At 45.1% G+C, this 19,920-nt stretch overlaps 1 protein-coding gene across 7 annotated transcripts in view; it reads right to left on the bottom strand.

The window, feature by feature from the left end:
- Nucleotides 1–19,920, bottom strand: part of GALNT2 (polypeptide N-acetylgalactosaminyltransferase 2) — a 234,758-nt gene that overhangs the window by 13,503 nt on the left and 201,335 nt on the right. For all 7 annotated transcript variants that reach the window (XR_013170865.1, XR_013170866.1, XR_013170867.1 and 4 more), the window contains exons 11-15: nt 17,523–17,649; nt 11,919–12,011; nt 11,547–11,630; nt 9,123–9,249; nt 2,183–2,302 (exon numbers count right to left, since the gene is read on the bottom strand). Coding sequence is in view for 1 of the 7 variants with exons in the window: in XM_077149416.1 (XP_077005531.1) it covers nt 2,183–2,302; nt 9,123–9,249; nt 11,547–11,630; nt 11,919–12,011; nt 17,523–17,649 (551 nt within the window). In the remaining 6 variants the exon portion in view is untranslated. The remainder of the gene's footprint in view (nt 1–2,182; nt 2,303–9,122; nt 9,250–11,546; nt 11,631–11,918; nt 12,012–17,522; nt 17,650–19,920) is intronic.

The following is a 19,920-nucleotide window of genomic DNA, read 5'->3' as shown; positions in this document are numbered from 1 at the left end:
AACTGTCTTATTGGTTTTTTAAAAAGGTTTGGAGACCAGATATCATCACTTCTCTAAAGACTTCACCTATCATCCCAGAGGGAAATGCCACATTAACAGTGCAGTAGGTAGAGTCTCATTCTAGGTTCATCAGATGCCAGACTTGCCTAATATCAGGTGGCTTAGGTCCAAGGGACACTGGCCTTCCATTGTTTAACAGCCAGTCTCACTCAATAGAATATTAAGCGAGTCATAAAGCTGCATCATCAAAACTGACCCCTATTTGCAGACTGCTGGCACTGAGCACATCCCTGCTGAAGAGTCCTCTAATGCCTGCACACAGGCTGGGTTTGGGAAAGTAGGAAAAGAGGGGGAATGCAGAGATGGCACAGGGGTTTGTGGAGACGGACAGATGAAAGATGGCCCTCTCCAAACACTTCCAAGACAACGTGAATTTGAAGTACTGGTTGAAAAGTTAAGGGACCCAGTTCTAGCCTAGTTCTCCCATGTGACTTTGGAGAGGAGGCATTTAATCCTGGGCCTCAGCTTTACTGAGTATTGGACTAGATGTCTGCTTAGGTTGTTGGCTCTACAGCCAGGTTTTTCTATACCATCTACTTTGTAATGAGGGATGGTAAGAAGATGAGACAGTGCTTCAGACATCAACATGCTGAAAGGTCCTTTTGTGTTTGCATTTCTATTTCTGATACTTAACGTTTCCCCTGGCTCAACAAAGTAATGTGCCTCCAAGTCAGGGAATATGTCAGAGAAAAAAGAGCTTAAAAGGTTTAAAATAGATTCTGAACAGTTTGGTAAAGTAATAAAAAAATATGCATTTGTATGGGTGTATGTGTGTGTGTGTAAAGCCTCAACAATTTGAACTTGAATCATTTAGAATTTGTACACACTTTAAAAGGAAAATATTTAATGAGTAAACAAAAACATAATTTCTCTTTGAAATGCTCAATGGTGTGGGGAGGAGAATGAGAATAATTGGAAATAAGCAACATCATTAGATTTTTGACTTAAAGGACTCAGAACAGGTCTTCTTTTCAGGGCTGTCCAGTGACGGGCACATGCAAGCAAAAACAAGCACACAATAATGACACAAAACAAATTAAAAACAACCAAAACAAAAACAACAGCTTTCCTTTGGAGGCATTAATGTGAGCCTCACTATTTCTAGTTACGCCTCATTTTCTTTCTTAGCACTTTTGTGTTGGTCAGTGTCTCACTAGTGTATCAGGACTAATGCAATCAACTTCTGGTTTTAAAACAAACCTTTCAATCGGAGTTTTCACCCATTCAGGTTCTCTTTCCATGTGGGTCCCAGCGGCTTTCCCTGCCCCGGGTCATGCTATTGCTGCATGGCTTGGCTGCTCACCGCTACACCACTGCTTGGCCCAGCCCTTTGCTTCAGATTTTTTGGAGGAACCTCGGGCAGCAGGACACTGCAGCGTCTGCTGTCTCTGCCCCTTTCCAGGTCTGTGCCTCCCTATTCCGGGGATGCTGATGAGCAGCTCCACCCAGCACTTTTAGGGTGTCCCATACAAGAGGACATGTCTATGGCACTATGGTCCAGCCTATGGCACTATGGCTGGAACGAGGCTGCAGCTGGACAGTGGGCCCACAGCACTACTTATGTCCCATGGCAGCTGAGGATTAAATGAACTGTGAGTGGGGAGAGCACCTTCCATGGGGCCCAGCCCAGGCATGCTTTTTACAGCATGTCAGTAGAATCTGAGTATAAAATTAAGAACCAAAGTCCCTGCTCTTTCAATTGAGACAAAGGGTAAGTCCCAAACATAACTGGATCAATCAAGAGATTATGAGAAGAGCTGGTACCTCTGGCAGAAGCAGCCCATAGAGGGGCAGAGGAGAGAAAGGAAACAGTGCAGGGCCAGGCACTGAGGGTGGAGAGAGCAGCCTTCACCCCAACACAACACCTCATAGTCACTTGTGGCAGGAGAATTTACTGAGTGGTTCTATACCCTGGAAACCATGTAGCATGCTGAGGATACAGCAGGGAGAGCAAGGAACTTAAGTCTAAGAGGAAAACTTGACACTAATCGAGTGATGATGCAAATAAATACACAAACACACCGTGACTGAGGCTACAAAAGGCAAGTGCGTGAGGGCGCACGGTGGGGGCTGACTCTGGTCTGCATGGAGCACAGGCACACAGTGGCAGCTGCGAACTCACCTGTCTGCTGTCATTCTCTCTGCAGCCCTGTAGCTTTATGAGAGAACCAGGCGCTCGGTCCACCACAGTAAGGCACAAATCCATGTGTTTCACCGACTTGTCCTTCGTTAAGGCCCATTCCTAGAACAGAAAACCAGAAATCAAACGCATAGCCAGAGTGCTGTAAAATAAAAAGAAAATAAAATGCTAATAAGAGAATTAAATAATTCTGCAGAACTAAGATTCAGAGCTCCTGAACCAACTCAGAGCCAGTGAATGACTTTTTGACTAATGGCAAATCTACAGTTGGGGGATATGGTGAATTGGAGTTGTCTGTACCCCAGAAAAACATGTTCTTAAAGTTAATCATTCCTGCGGGGATGAACCCATGGTGAGTAGGACTTTCTGATGAGGTTACTATAGTTAAGTTGTCCCACCTCAATCAGGATGGGTCTCAATCCTATTACTGGAGTCTTTTATAAGTAAAATGAAATTCAGGCAGAGAGAGAGACACAGGACACAAGAAGCTGAACGTCCGTGGAACCTGGGAGAGAAGAGAGAGACCAGGAGATGACACCACGTCCCTTGCCAGGTGATAAGGTAAAAATCCCAGGATCACCGGCAACCAGTCACAGAATGCCTCAGTTTTCAGGAAGAAAGCATCACCTTGATGTCACCTGGATTTGGACTTTCTTTCAGCCTCAAAACTGGAGGCTAATGCATTTCCATTGTTTAAGTCGACTCATTTCATGATATTTGCTTGAGCAGCCAAGGAAACAAAAACGGGGTGTCTGAGGTAGCTACATAATTGAACTCAAAGCAGACCTAATAGTCTACAATTGTGGTTGAGAATCCTGGGAGCTAAGTAAACAGTGTTAACTAGTTTAGCCCCAAATACTAGTTAGACCTCCCTGGAATGACGCTCATCTTTCTATCATTAAGTGGGAGTTGTCAAAGCCGCAGCTTGACTGTACCTGTGAGCTGGGTGGCCCTGCTGGTGGACAGCCCACTTCTTCTATGTGATTTTGAGTCAACTTTGCCCCCATGTAAGTATACTCTGGAGATGCTACTTAAGAGTTTGGATTGTAATGTGGGAAAACTGTAAATCATATACTGAATATTTATACAAAATACATACCTAACACAGCCAGTGTTTATGGAGAGCTTATTATGTGCCAAGCACTCTTTTAAGCCCCTTATACAACAGTCCCATAAGGGCTTATGATTATCCCCACTGTGCAGGAGAAGAAACCAAGGCAGAGATTGCTTAAATAACGTGGCCGTGATTTTTTAAAATACAAACACACACACATACACACTTAAGGGCTGAGACAGGGCTGAGGGAAAACCCATTTCTGGCACTAAATGAGATCATCTGTGAAGGCAGGAAGCCAGAGAACAGAGAAGATGGTGAGTGTGGGCACAGGCAGGCAGGAAGGCTGGGAGACCTGCCATGGGCAAGGGCCACAGCTGGGACAGGCTTCTGACCACCACTCTAGGACCTGACCCACTGAGCGGCTAAGCCCAAGGAGCCCTCCAGGATCGAGAAGCAGCGAGGTCTCTTCCAACTCAGAATCCCACAAAGGCATCTCTACCCCTCATGCACCGATCTGGCAATCAGCCCAGGAAAGCTGCTCCTGCTTATTTCTTCATTCATTCACTCAATGACTATATTCTAAACACTGACAATGACCAGGGAGTGACGACATCCCACGGCGGTGGGGATATAGCAGTGAACACACACACAAGGTCCCTGCCCTAAAGGGACTTATTTTCTAGTGGTGAAAATGAAAATACACAAATAAATACTGTATGTAACTTCAGCCACTAATAAATGCTATCACAAATTTTTTTTTTCTGTCCTCAGGGGACAGAGGTGAAGAAAGGACTACATAATCTTTTAAAGAAGACTCACGGTTTAGTACCTAAATCACTTCAGAACAAACCATCTGTTATGAGAAAAGCATTCAGACTTTCTCTGGCCCGTTGTTGAGATGCACAGGCTCCAGCGATGGGAAGTCAGCCACAGGAAATGCATGGGGCATTGACAATCCATCTAGGAATCACTAAAGCCACCTGTCCCATGTGTGGGCTTGCTTCTCTCCCTAGTAGGAAGTGAGACCTGGGCAAATCTCTCCACCTCCCTGGGCTTTACATTTTTCACCTTTTAATTAGTATTTCTCAAAGTATGCTCCATGTGGAATTCTATGAAAAATAGGTTCCAAGGCAAGTCACTTTGGGAAATGCTGAATGTGTGCCAAATTCCTCTCTCAAAAATTCACAAGTAACCAAGAATGGAATGATCATATGGTAAGAATGTTCGTGCTTGTACGCTGTTATGTTTAAAAAAAAATTTTAAACTTAAAAGAAAAATTCAGAAGTAGCCTTTTAAAGACTCTAAAAAGTCCTAGGCTTGGCCTCTCTTATTTAGCATCACCCAAACTTATGGCCATGGAGTGCTCTCCCATCTGACCCCAGGGGAAGCCCTAGGCACAGGAGTTCTGCGAGGCATTCTCTGGAAAAGACCATACAATGGACCAGATGACCTCTGAGGGTCTAATCCCAACATTTCATGATGCTGTGATCCCACTATGCTGAAATTACAGTCGGGTGTCTTCAAAACCACCAGTAGGCACTCCACCCATACCTAAGGACAGCATTCAGGATTGGGCGGTCCAAGGAGAAAAGCACAATTCACTGCTGTCGTTCATTTACACATACTTGTTATACCTCCAGTGTGAAACAAGCGGCACACATATATGCTCACTTGGTGGGTGGAGAGGAGCAAGTGATGGGTGGTGACAATCTCTGCACTGAGATGACTTCTAGTTTGTTCTGGAGAGGATGTTGGGAGATGCTGGAAGGTCTGCTGACACCCAGTGAAAGCTCAGGTCTGAATATTTCTATAACCTTCTTGCTATTGTGTTCTTAGTTATTTTAAAACAGACTTTATAGTGAATTCCAGAAAAAACAAATTTAGCTATGCAAACAACAGTGCTAATTGCCACTTAATGTTCTTTTGTTGCATTTCAATGATCTGAGTTTGTAAAAAAAAAAAGATAAATATTTGGGAAATGCTTTTCTGAGCTGCCACTCTTAAAAAGCATGGCCATTAATTTTCTCATTTCCTGTGTGTCTGCTGAGCCTCAGCCAGAAACCAGATAACAAAATTCACTCTTCCAAAGAACCATCTCCTATTTTCAGTTAGGAGAGATTATTTATCTTCTCATTTCTCAGCCATACAGCACACCACTCAAAAAAACAAAACAAAACATTTTCCATCATGTTAAAAAGGACTAACTCATAGTAGGTTTACAAGTTGGACGCCTAAACAGTAGCAAGCATGACCTTTGGCTTTCTCTCTTCTCGGGAACGGTACAGTCCAAAAGGCTAGCCTCTAGACACACGTGGCTATTTAAATTAAAATAAAGTTAAATAAAATAAAAACTTTAGATCTTAGCCTCAGTTCAAGAGCAAAGTAGCTACAATGACCTAGTGGCTCTTGTACTGGACGGCACAGGTATAGAATATTTTCGTCATCACTGAAAATCCTACCTGTTCTAGGAACTCATCAGGCCTCAAATTGGTCTAAGGAGTAAGATATGTCCAGGTGTGTGAGCAAAGGTACATTACGTTAGCGCACGGCCTCACTGTTACTTGCTGATGTGTCACTAGAAAACCTGGCTGCCCCTGAGGGTCACCTCCTAGAGAGCCCTAAAATATTCTGAGGCCCCCGAAACCCCAAGCTGATTACATCAAACTCTCTGGGAGCAGAACTCGGCACCGATAACCTTAAAAAGCCCTCCAGGCAATTCCATCGTGCAGCCACTGGAGAGCCATGGAGGACGAGTGGACAGGACTACTGCCAGGGACTTGAACTCCTCGAAGGTAAGGCTTCCATCCCACTCACCCTAGCAAGGGCTGGACATGGCAGGCACGTGACAAATAATTGATGGAAATGAAGAACCACAAATAAGAATAGCCGTGGTCTAATAACAGTGAAAAAAAAAAACTGGAAAAAGGGCTGAAGTGCAGGGCTTTGCTTATTCTTCCCGATACCCCTGAGCTAAGCACTAGGGTCTACGCGGTGCAGATCTGGAGTGCAGGTTGTGTGCCAGGCCAGTGTCCGGACTGCGGCTCACGACCCAGCACTGTCTCCTCTGCTCACTTCCCTGCTGGATCAGCAAAGCACACGGCTGTGAGCGGCCACCTCTGGGTGGCCTCTGCCTTTTCCCAATTGACTTCTTCTCTGAAAAGTACATCCTGAGAGCAGCTCACCGCCAATGAGCTCCCGTGACCTAGACACAGGGTGACAATAGTTTACTGTCCAAACCAGGACCCCTTAGAGACTAAAAAGAGGAGCTATATAATAAAGTACCCAGGGGCAACAAGAATAATGAGGGAATTTCCCGGGCAAGCCAGGAAGTATGTGCACCTCACGACAGGCCTGTAGGGAAGTGTGCTTAGAGACCGCTTCCAGGCAAGACCTGAGAGCCCAGCGGTTCTCAGAGAGAACCCAGGCCTGCTTCGATCTCCAGGTGGGAAGGAGAGGAGGTGGTCACACTGGCTCTGCAGCAGAGGCCTCCTGCCTGCCACCAGGAGGGCAGGGACTCTGTCTTTCTGTGAAAGTGTAATCCATTCCCTAAGGCTCCACTGAATGGGGAGGGTCTAATCACCTTGCCAGGCAGACTCAAGCCTGGTGGCTGCGGCACTGATTGGGGAGAAACAACTGGAAGTCCTTTTGGAAGAGCCAGGGACATTTCTTTCTTTTTAAATGCTCTAGAGAGGATGACCAAGACACATCACTTTCCAAAGGAGCTACTGAAATACAAAGGAGTAACTCCTCCAACCTTAACTGAATAATCAAAATATTTCAAATATGACAGAGGGAAACCACAATAATCAAGTGGGGGAGGTGAGGCCAATCTGGAAGAGTAAAAAAAAAGCCCAAAATACAGATAGTAGATAATTTAGGTTCTACCTCCTCCTCTTTGATACATGGGCTAAAGGTAAAGCCTAACCTAGCCTAACCTGTCTGAATTATACAAAGTTCTGAATCTGGAGGGATCTGAATTAATGACATGCCACCACACTCGGATATATCTTCTTTCTCACTTTCATTAAACTTCACTTCGTGGGAATTTGATCCATTGTTTTCCCTTTCTTCACAAAGCTTTGCTTTTCTGAGGGCATTTCAGTATTTTTATTATGGTTACCGATGGAAAGAGATAAAAAAATCTCTCTATACTCAGTTTTCTTCAGTTTAACCCAAATCATAGAAAGAAACACATTGGTGATTAGTGCAGAAGGAACAGCCCCTGTCAGATGGCTCTCTCTGGCATACCTAAATGGGCTCCTGGCTCTGGGGGTTCCACTTAGGCACCCTCAGTTTTCCTAGCAGTAAGTGAAAACGTCACGGAACTTCAGCAGTCTTAGACTGAAGTGGAAACCCTCGTGGTAACATCATAGCTGACAATGTACCCTTCCCCCTTTGTTCTTTTGCTACTCTACAAATAACCATCTAATGCTTTACTCCTTTAACTTGGTGTCTTTATTCATTCCCCTGCTTTTCAGCCCCCGACCCAATTTTACTTCTTTCCCTTTTTATGGTTTCCTCCTTCCAAGCCCCCTCCTGACATTTGTAGGACCTGGGACAAAAAAATGCGGACCTGCCTCCCATATGTTTAAATATTTAAAATTTATAAATAAAGCTACATCCAGAGGTTGGATCATGTGCCCACCCAAGGCTGATATCCTGTTTCCTGGAAGCATTTGTAAGAGCCAGGGGCAAGGAACAGTGGCTAAGACCCTGGGGATTGAGTGACCGCTGGGTCTGCTGGGGTGGGACAGGGCAGGGGAGAAGCCGGCTCTGACACCTGCATGGCGGTTGGACCTGCACACAGGGGCAGGCAGGCCATCCTCCCTCAAGCCTCACTTGTTCAATTTATGACGTCCAGGATGTCGTAAGCAAATTTCAAAAGTAATCACTACATGAAGAAAGGAGGCAAGGTATCTGAGGAAGGTAGTATTCCTACCCAACTGGGATGGTTGGGACAGCCAACTTGAAACAAAAGATGTTACATCTTTTAAAAACAGTTCTGTGTAACAAAGGTCTTGGATGAGCACACTTGGGATACACTGAGTTAAACTGCCTTACTATAAACTACAGGCCCTCTTAGATGTTGGCACATTTTTAAGAAAGGGCACTTATAAAGGAGACTACAGAGCATTGCCCAGACTTTTTTTCGAGCACAAAGTTCATGTTTTGCCAAATCCTTATTAACATCTCATGGGAAAACAGGCTTCTGGAACACTGTCTGGGAAACCGACCAGGGTCAAGGCTTATCAAGCCTTTGCTTAATTCTTTCCTTTCCAACGAAGAGAGAATGTGGTGACATTTTTATGCCTCTAAGAAAGTGGATACGCGTGCCAAATTGAAGCGATTAATATTTTATATCTTAAGCTATTATTTAATATCATAACCAGCTCATTTCTAGACAGGGAGCGATAACAATGTGAAATATAGCTGCAGTGAACATGGGTTAAACACCTTTTAGTGCCTGACCTCAGGCCAGGTATTTTACATACACGTCTGGAGATCAAGAAGACACGGAATGGGCGTGTGGGGGACGAAGACACATGATGGGAAGGTCAGAGCTGGCAGGAGGAAAATGGGGATGAGAACCCCAAGCCCACTAGCACTACGACTGTGCCTGAATGATGGATGTGTGATAGAAACCTTTAACCAGAGCACGCCTGTGGCCATGGGGGCAGCGCCAGGTTCCCATGCCTGCCTGGAGGCTGAAGCTGGCGGTAAGGACAACTTACTGGTCAAAGTCCATGGCCACCTCCTTTGATCCTGAAGATACCACAGGCTTCCTTCCCTGGTCACGGGGGCAAGGTGGTCCTCAGGATTTCATCCTGTTCTCTCTGGGCCTCTGGGTTCTCCCCACCCACATACCTGGTTTCCCCCGGCATTGTGACATTCGTAGACTCCAACAACACCATCAGCAAAATGTCCCAGAGTATCGAGGCAGTTGGTTCCCTGCTGCAAGGCTCCAAAAGCTATATCCTGATGGTCTGGAACCCTGCAAAGCAACGCAAAAGTATCACCTGCTCAATTCTGCATAGTTACCAGCTCCCGGCCACACACGCTGCTCAACTGGGAGCGTAGCACCACTCGAGGTGGGCCCCATCACCAGCACATCGTGCTCCCTTTCTACCACAAGTCAGGGCTGTGCTGATGGGACAAGATTTCTCTGTGTTCCTGTATTTCTGTCACTGGAAGATTTTAAGTTGGGGAAGTATTGCTTATATTCTGTATCAGGAAAAGCTCCTGATACTCAATGTTCAATTTTAATCTGACAGAAGTTATTTAGAAAAGCAATTAATGTGATCAGATCCTGCTGTTTCAAACTTTGTCAATACACTTAGGACCTGACCTTTACATTGTAAAGGGTGGGGAGTGGGGTGCGGGAACGCAGGGGATTTGTCTAGTGGCCAAACACTAACACAACAATGCGGCACAGTGGGAAAGGCAGGATGCTTTGGAATTAGACATGAGTGGGAGTCCTGTCTTGGCCATGTACCAGCCGTGTGATCTTTCAGGGAAGACTCTTAACCTCTCTAAACCTCAATTTCCTCTTCTGTGTAGTACCTACTAAACAGGTTTGTGGCAAGGGCTATGCGAAACATCCCACTGAAAGCATCTAACCCAGTGCCCGGTCCCTGGGAAGCACTCACTAAATGCAGAGACATTCACTGATATAACCTAGCTGGTGTCAAGTTTGTGTCTCCCTTGGCCGGCCCAGACAGGTAGGAGCAGAGATACTAATTGGAGGGACACAGACTTAGATGGTGGTACAGGGCCCCGTGTCACCCCAAATCACGGGTGACCTCAGGATGAAGTTTTACACTTAACGTAACTTATTGTGGCCAGGTGACCTACAAGTTCACAGGCCACAGTGACAACAAAAGCACAACAGGTCACATTCGGGGGCTAAAATCCAATGTAGCGAAGCTCCTCATCCCTGGGGAGAAGTGACCAGGGGCTTCCCACTGATGGCCGTCACTGTTCTTAATTCCAGCACAGGCCGTCCTTCACAGAGAGCAGAGGAAGGGGAACGTTTTGTTTTCTCCCTCTCTCTTCTTGGGGGACACGGTGTCTTGTTTATTACTTTAAGAGTGGAGGAAATAGCTCCAAAGAGCAACAAGTAAAGAGCATGACAAAGGGAAGCCACGGTCCTTAACTCTCTCAAACAAATCCCTGTGGGCCCGGGCTCTGAGGGAGCCATTAGCAGAAAGGTAGAGGGGGTGAGTCCTGCACACACCGTCACTGTTAGAGATATGTGACTCCTGCAAAATGCTCTGGGAGCAGTCAGAATGAGGAATGTGCTGAATTAAGGCAAAGTCTGCCTGATAGTCCCTTTAAAAACAAAGTTCAGAGGGATCCTGAAACCCAGCAGAGCTCTAGGTCCTCTGGTGAAGGTTATCGCTGGTCCCCGAGGACACAGCGCTCATCACATTCACTTAAAACGAAAGGCCGGGTGTAGAAATAAGGCTTGAAGGGTACTTCTGCCATTGTTAATCTTCTGAGAGGGGCAGGGCGCCAGCATCATCATTCCCATTTTACACGGGGTAAAAGCCAGCCTGGAGGAGGGCAGGGCTGCACCCACTGCCTCCCAGGAGCAGGGATGAAAAAGGCAGCGTCCATGGTCTCCCAGACTCTGCGGGGTGCCACTCCCTGCTGGGCTTCAGGGAAGCATTCTACAAGCAAAAGCAAAGCCCGTGCGTGGCAGAGCCGGCCTATTCTTCCATCTGCCCAACCAGTAATGACCCCCTCTCTCCATTAACCAACGCTGTGTGGAATGGGAGAAGCAAGAGGAGCCACAGGTGCCAGGACAGGGTGGCTGGACACAGGTGCTGGGGTCAGAGGCTGCCCAGGCAGGAGAGGGCTGGCCCAGAGCAGACACGGGGCGGAGGCTGGGGAGGCGCTTAAAGAGACAGTGAGACAAAGTCCTCAGGGTCGTTTTGCCCCTCTGACATGCAGCCCCGGGGAACAGGCTAACCTCGATGACACCTTGGACTGCTTCCAGTTCTAAGAGGAATGAAAGGGTGATGCATTCTGGGGTGAGAGCAAGTGGTTCTGAGAGTGCTTTCCTGGGGTTGCTTGGGGACAGTTGTGGGTGAGGACATGCAGCTCTGCCGGGAGCGGCAGCTCCTGTCATCTGCTACTGGTCCCCTGCCAGCAAGGTGACCCTCCCTGCACCTCTCCATGCTTTCACTGCCCCATCCGGGTGTGTGAGGGATATGTAAGGAGATGTTTCCCTGAAATTCTGTGCTTCTAAGCCACTACAGAGTGAACCCAGGATACTCATGGACTTACCTTAATTCTGGATAGACATTTTCAAGGTACCATTTGAAAGGCTTGCAGCTAAGTTTCTTCCTAAGTTCCAATCGGCTCTGAATACTGGAGAAGAGGGAAAACAAGGTTCCTTTACAGGTTTTCAGAATGGGCGGGGCTCTCTGCAACAAATCTTGAAAATCTGCCCCTGACAACCAAGTTGGGCAAGCAGGGGTAGTACAAGGTTGCACACTGCTCCCCCTGGAGCCTCACTCCCACCCCCGCCACCCCTTGAGGCAGAGGCCTCCCGTTTGCAGCCTGGGTGGCGAGTTCTAAACTCTGACCACAGAACGGTTTTCAGGGCCTTAGACAGCCCTGAGCAAAGCAGCCTGAGAAGGCACGGGTGACACTTACTTTCCATAAGGAACATTTCTGGCTGAAGGCACTGCTGCATAATAAAAATTCTTGTATTCATCCATCCAAACCTCTGCTGCCCGGCGAGTGTTGCTAGAAACAAAATAAATCTTGGTGAGTAGTGATTTGACTTTTTTCTGTCACCACCAGTCTGGGTGTACTTGTCTGCTTGGGGTACGGCTTAGGAAGGTCCTTCAGGCTTGTGTCCGCAGCTCAGGCTCGGGTACACATGCTCCAAAGCAGAAAGCAGGCCGGGCCTGGGCTCCTCTAGCCCCAAGCAGCACCCCTGAGCTCTATTTGTGCACAACTGATGTTGTGAGAACTCACTTGCTTGCCTTTCACAGCACACAGGTTATTAAAGGACAAAAGTCAGAGTGAGAATTACAGCTCCGACTCAGACTTTAAAAAAAAATGAAGGACAGAAAGGGAATGACTTTGTCATAACTCAGATTATGCATCACAGAAGGCTGGGTGCCAGAGAACAAGAACATTTTTGGTCTCAACAGCCTTTCACATGATGCATTAACACTACCAGATAGCCCTGGGAAAAAAAGTTAAGAAGAGATAAGAGTTACTGCTAAGATTATTTTCTTCTTTGCAGAGCTGGGCTGAGACAGTTTGGACAAGAAATAGTGAGTTGAAGGGGCTGGTGGCTGTAGGTTCGTTGTCTGGGGCTCTTGCTGTGTGTGTAGGATGAAAAGAAACAGGCTTTTTTAGAGGAGAAGAAAGCTACCTGCTTAAGTCTCACAATCATGGAGAGACCCACCATTCACAATGGTGGCACAGAAGCAAGCTACTTTTGAATGTGTACCACATATTAAAGCTACTAAATGCAAAGGCATCAGAGTCTTGACCTGCCTACAAATCTTTTTAAAGCATCTATCTGTGAAATAGCATTTCTTTGTTCTCATACTTGGGATTTGGCTCCTCAGGAGGGTTATACTTTAGGCTTACAGCCAACCCTGCATGGGAAGGCATATGCAGGATATTCTGTTCTTTCAAAATAATTATATTAGGGAGGCAATGTTCACCTTTTAAAATAATTCCTCTGCTTTACTAGAAAGGTTTCTTTTCAAACAGTGAGGCTTTCAAATGATCTGATTTATAATTACTAAAGTAATTTATCTGCTCTGGGGCCCATATCTTTCAGAAAAAGTGATGTATATATCCTTTTCTCTTTTAATGAGGTTAAAGATCTTTCATATCTTTCAGAAAAAGTGATGTATATATCCTTTTCTCTTTTAATGAGGTTAAAGATGGCCTATTGTCTAGAATGTCATTTCATGTACCCACCCTCTGACCCAGCAGTTCCACTTCTAGAAATTTACCTCGAGAAAAGAATCCATAGGAATGAAATATATATGTGAAAAGATACTCATTTTAGCATTGTTTAACAAAAAATGAGACTATATAATATATAGATATGACCATCAATAGGCAAGAATGATCAATAAGTGGAATGTTCTGCAGCCATTAAAAATACTGGTGGGCATCTTACATATTGACATGGAATGTCCCTGACTTATTTTTGGGTGAAAAGAAAATAGACTAAAGAATAGCACGTGGCAGATGTGTGTATATGTGTGTGTAAGTGTGTATATGTGTGTGTGTATGTGTGTGTGTTTGTGTGTGTGTAGGGAGGGAGGGGCGGGAAGGAGTTTCACCAGATTCTAAGAGTACTTATTCTTTGGTAATGAGAGTCATGAATTTTTACTTTCTGCAAAAATAAACACAGAAATGAGGAAGGGCATTTAAAAGTGTTGAGAGATGGTGGATTTTATGGAAGACTTCTTAGAAGAGTCATTAAATATTCTTCCTGGGATTTGGGGGGCTTGTTAGGTGACATACGCTGTAACGCTCCAGTTTGGTCTCTAACTGGCCGGGTGGCTTCAATTCTCAGGTGCTTGATTTCCCCATTAGCAAGATGGAAGGATTTGATTCAAGGATCTTCTGGTCCCTTCCAGCCTAATGGCTTGAAGTTCATAAATTCCAGTCGCGCCCTGCTTTTAGATCACCTAAGTCACTAAGCGATGAGGTCATTTCTTAATTTCTAAATGGACAGTTATTTTTAATTTTCCTATTCCTCCTTGATTTCATTATTTCTGTGTTTTTAAGTGTGTGTGTGCTCCCCCCACTCAGCACAGATAAAGTCGCTTTATCAAGAAGCAGCAGGAGAGAGAATATGCAGTGTAAACTGGTAAATTACACTGTTCGTTGGTCATAACAGAAAGAGTGTGGCAAGAAAGCACTTTAAACCACTGATTTCTTGTATTTAACTCAATCACACTACTGCTGACCATGCATAACTAAGGTCTTACCACTAACTACTAAACCTAAACCCAAGTATCCATTTAAGGCACCTCCTTCTCCCACCCTGCCCGGGCCATACCACTTTTCCGACTGGGACTTTCTCTTGGCTCTTTGGATAAACTCTAATCAACATATCCATTCAGGCACACACGGAACACTCTCTTAGACAGTCTCTAAGAGACTTATAAGACACTAAATAAAAATATAGCTGCCTAAGGAAAACAAAAACGGAACGGATTGCCTAACTGTTCTCAATTGGTCCCAAGAGATGTAGCACTACCCAAACACGTGATATCAGAATTTGCAGTTATTTCATCACTTTACCATTTCTAAAGTACAGTGTCTCCAAGTAGCACACTGTGGAGGTAGCAACACTAGATAAGACCCTAAGCTGGCTGGCCTGCTTGAGTCATTCATTAATTCACTCACTCATTCATGTGCATAAATGAGATCACCCACTACAGGCTATTCTGTAAATTACTTTTAGCATCTGAATATCATTCTGGAATTCCAGCAACCTGAGACTCTAACTTCACTAGATAAAAAGATCACTGTATGTGTGATAATGATACGTACTCTGGAGCCAAATTGCTGTTTGGCTCCCGGCTCTATCACTTCGGCTGTGAGAACTTCAACAGAGTAAGCAAACCTCTTTGTGCCTTAGTTTCCTTTATTCTTAAAATGGGGAAAAATAGTACTGACGCTGTAATGTTTTATGAGAATTAAATAAGGTAATATTTATAAAGTGCATGGAACAGCCTGGATACAAGAAAGGCTATATAAATATTAGTTACTGTTATCAGATCCAGATTTGTAGATGGTGAAATCCTTATACATTTAATGCAACATATTATAGAAAACTTAGGAAATATATATGTCTGTACAAGAGATTTCTGGATACTCACGTTGCCCCAGGGAAAAAGCATATATATCAATATTTGATTGTAAGAGGTCACACTTTTTTTTTAATAAAGAGCAAAAGTGAAATTTAGACAACATTCACAAAAAAGATACACTCTTTGAGAGAAGGCAATTTGGGCAAGAGCATTATTTGATACTTTGGCTTCCATGAAAGTTTCCTCAGTTCTCACACTCACTATGCAAAAAAATTCAACTTCTGTATATCTGTATTTTAAGTGTACATGCACTTAACACAAGTTTTTAAATACTTCATAAAAGATAAGCTAATAAATTTCCTCTCCTTCCAAAATCCACCTCCAACCTCAGCTTTCCTATTTTAGTAGCAGCACCTTATCAATACAGTTGTGTGGCCAAAAACCTTAATTCCTCTCTTTACCTCTCGTGTCCCAGCGAGTCCATTAGAAAATACTATCTGCTCCAGAATGTCCTGGAAGCCAACCTCAATCCCCATCCAGGCCACCACCGTGTCTCGTCTGCAGGAGGGCTTCTCGTCTCCCTGTCTCCATCCCATAGGATGAAGGGGGAGGCACAGTCACACCTGAGTCTTGTCACAGTGTCACCTACATCCCCATCTCCACCCAGTGTGAGAGGGACCTTTCTAAAGCCTAAAACAGGTAAATTACTTACATGCTTAAATCCCCAGCGGCTTCCCACTGGCACCAAAATAAAATCCAAACTTTACCACGACCTACAGGGAAGGCATGACCTGGACCTCTCTGGTTAGCCCACCTCCCCTTACTCCCCCTCCTTGGTTCTCTGTGCTCCAGCCACACTTGGTGACATGCCAAACTGGTCCTGCCCTTGGTGCCAGTGGGCTTGTCCCTCCCCCAGAGAGCCTGTCCCCCTGCAGCTCCATGGCTGCCTCCTTTCCCCAACAGAGTCCAAACTCTGCTGCCCCTTCCTCGGGGGTGGGGGGGAAGAACACTTTACACTGCAAACCACTTGCTCCTCCGGCCCTGCTCTCTCTCCACTGCGTGAACATATTTTACCTTTTTCACGGTATTTATTTGTATTTCAAATAATTAGCTGTGCAGATGTGCTTTTGACTCTCTACCCCCAGTAGGAGGCAACCTCCTTGAGGTCAGATGTATTGTTTCGTATACTGTTTTGTATTTCTAATGCAGTTTTATTGAGACATAATCACTGTGCTGGTTTGAAACTTATGTACCCAGAAAAGCCATGCTCTTTTCATCTAATCTTATGAGTGCAGACTTATTGTGGGTGGATCTTTTGCTTAGATTGTTTCCATGGAGATGTGACCTGGCTCATTGGAGGTGGGTCTTAATCCTTTTACTGGAGTCCTTTATGAAGAGAATAAAGACAGAAAACAGAGAGAGCTCAGAGCCGACATAGAGAGCAGAGAGAGGAAACCAAGACCCAGACGTCTGCAGAGGCAGAAAGAACCGAAAGCCATATGAAACCAGAAGCCAGGATAGAAGGATGGTAGACACTGCCAGGTGCCTTCCCATGTGACAGAGAAACCCCGGATAGGATCAATCTTTCTTGAGAGAAGGGATCCTCTTGTGGTCAATTTGGACATTTTTCATGGCCTTAGAATCGTAACTTGTAACTTAATAAATCCTCTTTATAAAAGCCAAACCATTTCTGGTATATTGCATTCTGGAAGCTTTAGCAAACCAAAACAGTCACACACCATACAATCCATCCAAAGCCTGTATACTGTTTTACCTTTAGCATCTAAAACAATTCCTAAGTAAATAGTCTGGTCTGACTGACAATTTGCTATTTCTCTCCAGAAAACTCTGCATTTGGCATTTTCATGTTCACCAAAATAAATCTTTAAATCATGTCTTTTTGGCACGAATGTAGTATGGCTTCACCTTAATATTGCTCAAATACTGTGCTTTTGTTTAATGGTAACATGTAATAAAAATCAAGTTCTCAACTTTAAAACACTATGTTTTCCCAAGAACATTTCTAGGAGTTTTCACCCCTGTACAGATCTGTAAACCTATGACCATAATCAGGACATTACCTCCTCAAATCCCCTGGGGCTCCCCCTTTGTAGCCACCACACCCCCACCCCACCCCCACTAGCTCCTGGCAATCACTGACCTGTTGTGCACACTACGGAGTTATCTTTTTGAGACTGTCACACAGATGGAACTGTAGAGTATGCAGCCTTTTGAGACGAGCTTCTTCCACTTAGCACATGCCCTTGCCAGTTTCCCCTAGTGGCTACCTGCATCATCAGTCGGCTCTTTTTGTAACTGCCGCGTAGCAGAGTCCCATTGCACGAATGCATTGCACCCGATGGAGGACACCTGGTCTGTTTCCACATAGCTAGAAGGGTGCTCCTGTCTCGGTGGAGTCAGCAACGCTCTTGTCCTTGCTCAGCTTCTCACTACTTACCGGGCAAAGACAGTGCCACTCCCGCCCGGGAACGTGTAGGGGTGCTGCTTCCGGAACACATGTCCCACACGGCTGCAGGGGATGATCTCCAGGCTGCCTCCGCACTGCCACACCCGGAACGAGATCTCTGGGATGACAAACAAAACACATGACCAAGAGAGCCCAGGAGGCGGCTTGGAAAGCACAGCCATTGCAGATAGGGTGGGAGCACCCCACACCTCCATCTCCTCAAAGTGGTTGAAGGAGACCTGGGTAAGGCAGCATCTCCTTCCAGAAGATGGCCCGGACTTGGCGCTTTCGCCAGTGGAGACATTTACCTACCCTGGATCTTTAGATTTCATGGTACCAGCCAGCAAGGATGTTCAAGTGGGGATGTTTTTCAAATTTGGTCTAGTAACCTTGAGATAGGAATGATTTTGGGGGTCTGCTTTGAGTATAAAGACCTCTTGGCAGAGATCGTGCAGATTCTAGTTATGTCATAAATATTGACTGCTTCATGAAATGCTTGCACTGAATTATTCACTGGCTGCTTCATAAGCACCAAGTATTAAAATGTTTGCACTTGCTTAGTATGAACAGCATTAGGAAAGGGAACACTGAAGGTGCATAAATGGATTCACAATTCAAAAGACATGACAAGTCCACAGTTAACGATTTTATGTGAAATCTAATAGGCAACCAGACATACCATCTCCCTCTAAAACTTATTTTAAATTGACTTAGCACCAGAATGCAGCGCTTTCCCTAGCTGGGGGAAAATATCTTCTCCTTAAATTGCAAAAGTTATGTTTAACCTTGTGCATTAGCAGGCCTCCAGTCACCCGGCAGAGTTCACAGCTGCCTTTCGGAATAGGGTGGTGACCAAGGACGGTCAAGTTATTGACAGACACCTCACAAGCTGCCCACGCAGACACTTACCAAACAGTAACTAACCAGCCCAGGTAGGACAATCCTGGAAGAGCTAGTGCTCCCCTTGCTTCCGTACAGAATGCACCCACAGGGGCAAGGCTCTCTCTACCCAGCCTAAGCACACACACACCGGCCTTGGCACAAAGGCCCAGGAGAAGCCTGGCACTGGCTGATTGACTTTTTCGTGACACAAAATACAAGGGTATGTTCTGACCAGTCACCTGTCCAAGTAACCACCTACTCAGAACGACTTGAGCCTGAACCAGAGGTTTGCAAGAATCTGAAGTTAAACAGAAACTTGAAGACACAATAACTAACATTGTGAAGGGTTTAAAAAATTTTTCAGAAAGGCTTCAGAGGGTTTGTATAAAAGAGCATTTTCTTCTGTATCATTTAAGATACCTGGGGACATGTCAAAGACAAAAATCGAACGAGTTAGGAGTCACTGCTGCCAAATGCAGATTGACCAGAAGGAGAGTAGAACTGTCTCCGCCTATGAAATGAGTTGACAGGGACGCACTCTAGGACAAGTACACAAAACGGGAGCCCGACTGCCCAGCATGAGCCATGAACACCCACTCAGGACTCAAAAGAGCAGCAGTTGCTACTCTGATCAAGCCAACTTAAAGGAATAGAAAAAAGCCCACTCACTAGAAATGGGTGATACATGCAGCTATTAAGGCCCTTTCATAACCAATTTCCTTGTAATAATAATAAGAGGTCGTCCTATCCATCCAAGCACATGCAGTGAAAGATTTTTTACTTTTCTTTCCTACACTCTGAACAAAAAAAGTGTTCTATGTGTGTCAGGAAATAAAATTTAAATACACATTTGCCTGGCTGAAAAATTCAAGATCATGCACTAGCAAAGGCCCCTGACAGCCATATAGTAAGGGATCTTTTTAGAGATTTGTTGGAGACTTTAAAGGCTAAGTACAACAGCCGTATTCGACTCTAATTTCACTTGAACCCTATAACTTGAGGATGATTAGCCAATATAACTTGGTGGCTTTTTAATTAGGCAGTGTGTAGCTGCATCTTGGCTCTGCTAATCACCTGCTATAAGATCTTAGACAAGGCACATAACCTCTCGAAATGCTCAATCCTTCCATCTATAGGACAGGAACAATCACAGCACCCCATGGGGACTTGACGAATATTCTAAATGAGATGATGCACTGAAAGCACTTCGCATCCCTGCCAACACTGTATAGGCAGTCGGAAAGGGCAAGATCATTCTTTCCCAAGTAGCCTAAACTCTACCTCTCACAAGAGCTGATAATTGATTACTTTTTAATTGCTTGAGTTACATAAGACTTACATTATTACTTAGAAAGGCTGGAAGCTCTAGTGGTTTGGGTGGGGCAAACTAGAAACTGCCTGGCTTCTAGGGGGTCACGTGGAATTTTACTCACCCAGGCATCACTGTAACCTCTCCTCCTAACACACACACACACACCACAAAAGCCATGCATACCAGATGACAGCT

Source organism: Tamandua tetradactyla, chromosome 2 (assembly GCF_023851605.1).
Source record: "Tamandua tetradactyla isolate mTamTet1 chromosome 2, mTamTet1.pri, whole genome shotgun sequence".
Taxonomy (NCBI): Eukaryota; Metazoa; Chordata; class Mammalia; order Pilosa; family Myrmecophagidae; genus Tamandua; species Tamandua tetradactyla.
The sequence above is the reverse complement of the archived record's forward strand: the minus strand, read 5'-3'. Positions and strand labels throughout refer to the sequence as shown.